Source organism: Tenrec ecaudatus, chromosome 4 (genome assembly GCF_050624435.1).
Source record: "Tenrec ecaudatus isolate mTenEca1 chromosome 4, mTenEca1.hap1, whole genome shotgun sequence".
In the NCBI taxonomy this organism is placed as follows: domain Eukaryota; kingdom Metazoa; phylum Chordata; class Mammalia; order Afrosoricida; family Tenrecidae; genus Tenrec; species Tenrec ecaudatus.
Genome location: NC_134533.1, coordinates 67,843,882 through 67,850,451, shown reverse-complemented (window position 1 = coordinate 67,850,451; position 6,570 = coordinate 67,843,882). Strand labels below are relative to the sequence as shown.

General features: G+C 40.7%; 1 protein-coding gene across 1 annotated transcript; it reads right to left on the bottom strand.

Moving 5' to 3' along the window:
- Positions 1-2,242: 2,242 nt before the first annotated feature.
- OR51G2 (olfactory receptor family 51 subfamily G member 2) lies at positions 2,243-3,184 on the bottom strand. Its single transcript, XM_075548616.1, has one exon. It carries the CDS (start codon positions 3,182-3,184, stop codon positions 2,243-2,245), a length of 942 nt encoding a protein of 313 aa, XP_075404731.1.
- Positions 3,185-6,570: the final 3,386 nt, after the last annotated feature.

The following is a 6,570-nucleotide window of genomic DNA, read 5'->3' as shown; positions in this document are numbered from 1 at the left end:
GTTCTGCAAGAAAACTAATGACTACAATCTATGAGTGGATACATAGGTAGACCCTAAAGCTGGACATAATGTGAAGCATAAGAGGGTATGCACAGGAATATATAAGGTTTGACAGAGGTAATTTCAGATACCTACTTCTATGTACTATAAATATGTATGCTTCTATGAGTATAGTATATAGCAGGTAAAATTACAAAACTTCATTAGACATAACCAAATGTCTTGAATGTATAAGTAGATTGTCCTGGTGGCTCAGGTCCATAGTCTCTGGGGACAACAGTCAGTTGGCACAAATAGGCCACAAAGACAAGGTTCTACATCCTATTTTGGTAAATGACAGCTGGCATCTTAAAAGCCTGTGAGTGATTTCCTCCAAAAACAAAACTTCACTTCTATTGAGTCAATTGTAACTTATAATAACCCTAATGGATGGAATAGAACTGCCTCTGTGAGTTTCTGAGACCAACTTTAAAAAAACAAAACAAATCATTTTATTGGGGGAACTTCGAGGTGTTACAGTAATCCATACACCAATTGCATTAAGCACATTTATACATGCGTTTCCATGCAGGAGTAGAAACCCTCATCCTTCTTGCTTGCAGTTCATAGCCAATGCGTAACCACTAGATCACCAAGTCTCTGAGTGACTATCTAGGATATAGCTACTAGTTTCTCCCCGTCAGGAGCAAAGTAGAGTAAATAAAATCAAAGATGGAAAAGCAATTAATCCAAAACACCAATGCACCATACAAATAGCATTCATGATCCCAAGACCCTAAGAATTGGACAGGGATCGTGATGAGAGGCCCTAGATTGAGTGAGAGGAAAATGTGGAATACATTTCAAATTAATAAAAAGGACTTGGCTCCTATTCTGATAAAGACTGGTCAAATCCACTAGACCAGGGCCCTTAGATGCACTTAAACTCTGGAACTGAATTTATCCTTTGTCTCACCTTTACGGCAAACACCAATAATCCCCAGGAGGCACAGGGTCTTTAAAACAATTGAGCATGAAATAAAAAAGCAGCATGTGTTCATGAATAAAGCTCAGAGGTGGGAAAGAGGCCCAGAAAGAAATTATGAATACAGAGAAGTGGGAAGTGTGCGGTTCCAGTGTGCAGAAAATAATCAATGGCACAAAATATATATGAATTGTTAAATGTATGATTAACTTACTCTGTAAACCTTCACCCAAATCATAATTGGGAAAAAATTCCAGAGGATATTTTTAGGAAACAAGTAAACAGAACAAAATTAATGAAAACGTATTGGCTTTCAAATAAGCTCTGAATGTTTATTTTCTCTTTAAGAATCAGACTGTTTGGTTACATCATCCTAGCACTCTGGAAGGGAGTAGGCATGTCCTATGGTCCAGTTTGTCATCACCTCCCCCTCTTGTTATTCATTTTTCATATGTTTTACTTAACTCATTCACCTCATGGAACAACTTCTATAGTGATTTTAATTTCTACCTTCCACTCTAAATTTTCCAAGATGAAAAGTGAGCAGGCTCGCTTAGCGATCATAGTCTTGTTTCAATTCTTGGTCCCAGATACTGCAGGGCCTTTCTGAACACTTCTCATAGTCACCATGGCCAGTTGTCTCCACTGGCTTGATGAGGACTCTCTATACTCTGACAGTCACCTGGAGCTGCTGGCTCTACAACGCCTCTCTCTCGTAACCCTGTCCAATAGCATATGATAATTTGCTAATTATCCATCTCACAGTCTCTGACATCAGCCAGTTCATTGAGGCAATTACAAAGTTCTACCTAGTTATGAGAACAAAATAATAGACTCTTCAATAAGGAAGTGACAAGACACTGGAAAACCATGTGGGCTAGAAATATTTCCAAGACTGAGTTTGGAAATAAAATACTATGTTACATCAGCCCAAAAAACTCTCCGCCATTGAGTCGGTGGTGATTCATAGTGACTCTATAGGACAGAGTAGAGCTGCCCCTGTGGGTTTCCAAGACTGTAACTCTTTGTGGGATTGGGAAGTCTCATCCCTCTTCTTTCTGCCATGGAGTGGCTGGTAGTTTTGAATTGCTGCAGTTAGCAGTACTGCAGAACCACTAAGCCACCAGCGTTTCCTGATGAATTTCCATCCCACCAAATTGAGAGCTCCATATTGTTGAGCAAATAAAAGTTTTCACCATTCCATGCAAATTACTTATGATAAAGGAGAGAGGAATTGGGGCACATTTAAGGAAATACTGCCTCAAAGACCTGACCTAGCTAGTGACAAAAGGCTCGGGTCACCCGATCGCGAATCTGTTTGGTCTTCACACTGTAAACAATAGGGTTCATTAGGGGAGGGACTAGAAGATACACAAAGCCCATGACCACCTGGACCAGATGGGGTGCCTGCTTCCCAAAGCGGTGGATGACAGACAAGCCTATCATTGGAGTGTAAAAGAGAAGCACTGCACAGATGTGGGACACACAGGTGTTCAGCGCTTTCAGTCTCTCCGTCTTGGAAGCAATGGACAGCACGGTGCGCAGGATCAGGGTGTAGGAGAAGAGGATGAGCAGAGAGTCCACGCCCACTGTGGAAACAATAACAAACATGCCATAGATGCTGTTGGCCTTGATGTCGGCGCAGGCCAGCTTCATCACTTCTTGGTGGAGACAATAGGAGTGTGAGAGGACTGAGGAGCCACAATAAGAGAATCTTTTCAGCATAAAAGGCAAGGGGGAAATGAGTGCTACACTCCGGCCCAAGGAAGCCAGACCAATCCTGCTGATGGCTGTGTTGGTCAGGATGGAGGCGTAGTGCAAGGGGCGGCAAATGGCAACAAAACGGTCGAAGGCCATTGACAGTAGCACAGAGGACTCCAGGAATGATAAGCAATGAATGAAGAAGAGTTGGGTGAAACAGGCATCATGCCCAATCTCTCGTAACCCCAGCCAGAAGATGCCCAGCACCGTTGGGAGGGTGCACAGGGACAGGCCGAGGTCAGTCAGAGCAAGCATGGACAAGAAGAGGTACATCGGCTCATGGAGTGAGGGCTCTGTTTTAACAACAAACAGAATCATGCAGTTGCCAAGAATGGAAACCAGGTACATGAAGCAAAGGGGGATGGAGATCCAGACATGCAGGCTCTCTAGCCCAGGAATGCCGCTCAGCAGGAAGGTGGAAGAGCTGTTGCTGCCATGTCCCAGGGATCCCAGTGCCATTGTGTCTGGAGCGAAAGGGAGTTGGCTTTTCTGAAAAATCCTAAAATGAACCGAGGGAATGAGAATGATGCAAATGGAAAACGTTTTTTAAAAGAAAGATGGAAATGATGAATGAGTGAAGCAGACTGAGTTAGAATTATACAGTTCTTCCAGAAGTTATTGTATACTCCAGTTCCTAGCAAACAATTTTTTTGAAAGAAGAAAAGAAATATATATATGTAATTTTACTGGGGGCTGTTACGGCACTTATGCCGTGCATCAATTGTATCAAGCACATTTGTACATATGTTACCATTGTTTTCTAAATATTTACTTTCTATTTGAGCCCTTGGTAATAGCTCCTCTTTTTCCCCTCCCTCCCCACCTTCCCCACTTGTGGCTCTTGATAAATTATAAATTATTATTATTTCATATCGTACACCAACCACTGTCTAACTTCACCCACATTTCTATTGTTCATCCCCCTTTTGGGGAAGGGGTTATTTGTCAATCACCATAATTGGTTCTCCTTTCCTCCTCTCCTCCCTACACTTTTCTCCTGCTCTTCTGGTAGAGCTGCTTCCATTTCTGTTCTTGAGGAGTTTATCTGACTTGGATTCTGTGTGTTGTGAGTTCTTATCTATACCAGTATACATGCTGTGGTCTAGCCAGTACTAAAATGCAGTACCAGGGTCATGATGGTGGGGGGTGAGAAATCCTCAAAGAACCAGAGGAATATAGTGTGTTTCATTGGTGCTATGCTGCGCCCTGGTTGACTGATCCCTTCCTTGTGGCCCTTCTGTGAGGGGATGTCATATTTTCTACAGATGGATTTTGGGTCTCTGCTCTGACCCCCCCCCCCATTCTCAACAATATGGATTTTGTTTTGTTTTGCTTCTTCTGATGCCTGTTGCCTGATCCCATCAACACCTCATGATCACATAGGCTGCTGTGATTCTTTTGTGTGGGCTTGTTGCTTCTCTGCTCGATGACCACTTGTTTAACCAAGCCTTTAAGACACCAGACAATGTATCTTTTGATAGCCAGGCACCATCAGCTTTCTTCACCGCATTTGCTTATGCCCCCAATTTTGTCTTCAGTGATCATTTCAGGGGGGTGACCATATAGAATGCCCAGGTTGTTAGAACAAATTGTTCTTGTGTTCAGGGAGAGCTTGAGCAGAGGCCCTAAATCTGTCTACTTCCTTAATGTATTGCCATATAAATATATATACATAGGACAATACCTCTATTTTTGTGAATTGATATATTTATATAAGTGCATACCTATGTCTATACCTCGATCCATAGCTTTGCTTCCTAGATCTTTCCTGTGTTTTCTTTTACCTTCTTCCAGCCCTACCAGCATGCTTACCCTTCTTCTGCCTCTTAGTAAGTCCTCTCAGCTAGATTGCTGTTGCTCCAACACCCCCCGGATCTCTATGTCCTCCTCACCATTGATTTTTATTCCCTAGTTGTTCCCCTGTCTATGGCGTTCTTTGCACACCACTCCTTTCCCCCACCTCCTCTTCCCCACAAGTCCCTCCCGAACCATGATTCCAGTTGCTTTCTCCTCAAACTTGCTTCACATGTCTATCTTATATAAAATAGGCAAGTCAACAATAATGGAGACAAAACCCAAAGAAAATAAAAGCTTGAAAAAAGAGGGTGGGGGAAACTAGCAAAAACAAAACAATACATAATTCTAGGTCTGTATGCTGACCTTTATGACTACCCACCCCCCACTGGTTCCTTTGGGTTTCCAGGAACTGCCCCTCCTGGCTTGAAGCTAGCCTCATATTTTGATAAGGAAGCAGATAATTAATAATTAGACAAATAATTGCTGTTAAAGTCATGAAACTTCAAAGGTTAAACTGAGGGAGTTGAATATTTTGCACACTCTTAATTCTGTTCTGACCTTTCTAGACTGTATCAACTAGTATCTTAGCCTTATGTCTTTTTACTCGACTCAATTAATGAAAAACATCTATAAGAAATAGCATGGGAGGATAGAGAACTCAAGTCTTTGTGGTGCTGTGGTTTGATAGTAGCTCTGTTCTACCACCAAAAATTGCAGTTCTTTTTTTTTTAATTTTAACAATTTATTAGGGGCTCATACAATTCTTATCACAGTTCATACATATACATACATCAATTGTACAAAGCACATCTGTACAGTCCCTGCCCCAATCATTAAAATTGCAGTTCTTATTCGTGACTTTTATTTATATCCATAGGTCTCTTTGGCACCTAGTAATTATATATATATATAAATTTTGTCTTGTTATTTTGATTCGGTGACTACAACCTAAGAGTTAGGAGAAACATTATTATACTTCTTGACCATACTTAGCTTTATCCATCCTTTTAAGTAAACCTTTCTTCCAGGACTTTCTTTAATATATTCTTCCTTTTTCATTTTTTGCATTATTTTTCTTGTTACTTTTGCGAATTTAGCTTTATTTGTTTAACTCAATAACTATGCATAGCCTCTAACCTTAGACACAGTCCAACTCTACATGATCTCTCTTGGATCTCACTTTCTTAAAAGCCTTGACTTATACAGACAGCTCATAGATACCACTCAGCTCACAAAAGTCTAGAAACAACTTGAAGATGTGTAAATGGTTATTTGTAAACATATTTCTAACGATAGAATGCCAAATCAAAGCCCCATTCCTCAGCCAGTCTAAGTCTCAGTCTCCAGAAGACTAAGAATCCAACTTCTATGGATCCAGGTAGCAGGGGAGGCTATCATTTCCATCACTCATGACTACATCTCCAAGTTCAAGGCAGAATCTATGAGATGATGGCCTTGAATAAAAGAGACATGGCATAGACAGAACCCAGTCATCTATAGATTGGAAAATGGAAACTCAGAAGAGGATACTCAATGAGCAGAATTCATATACTAAATTAGGTCTCCTGACTCCCAAGAATAGTGATATTCCCAGTCTTAATGGAAAATTAAGAATGTAAGCCAAAAAAAAGGGCAGGAGGTTTGATTTATTTACTTCTACAAAGCTAGAACTTGAACTGTGCCCTACTACACAGCAGGTGCTTACCTTATTTTCCTATAATTTAGAGTTAAATTTTACTTAGAATTAACAATGTATGCTTCATCTAAGAAAGTCCTGTGTATAACTATCTATTAGCAGATGAAGAAACTGAGGCTTAGGGGAATTATTTTTTTCCAGATTAGGGAGTAAGTACAGAATTAAAGTGGGAGCTGGACTAAGATCTGATATTTGTCTAGATTCCAGGCTCTAAGTACTCTTAAGCCACCTCCCCAGATAGGTGGTATTTCATTGGCAAATAACCATAGCTAGAATAAAGTTAATAGCCCTAATGATGTATTGATTGCTTAGTTGAATTAGTAAATGGGTAAGTATGGAGAATTACGTATCA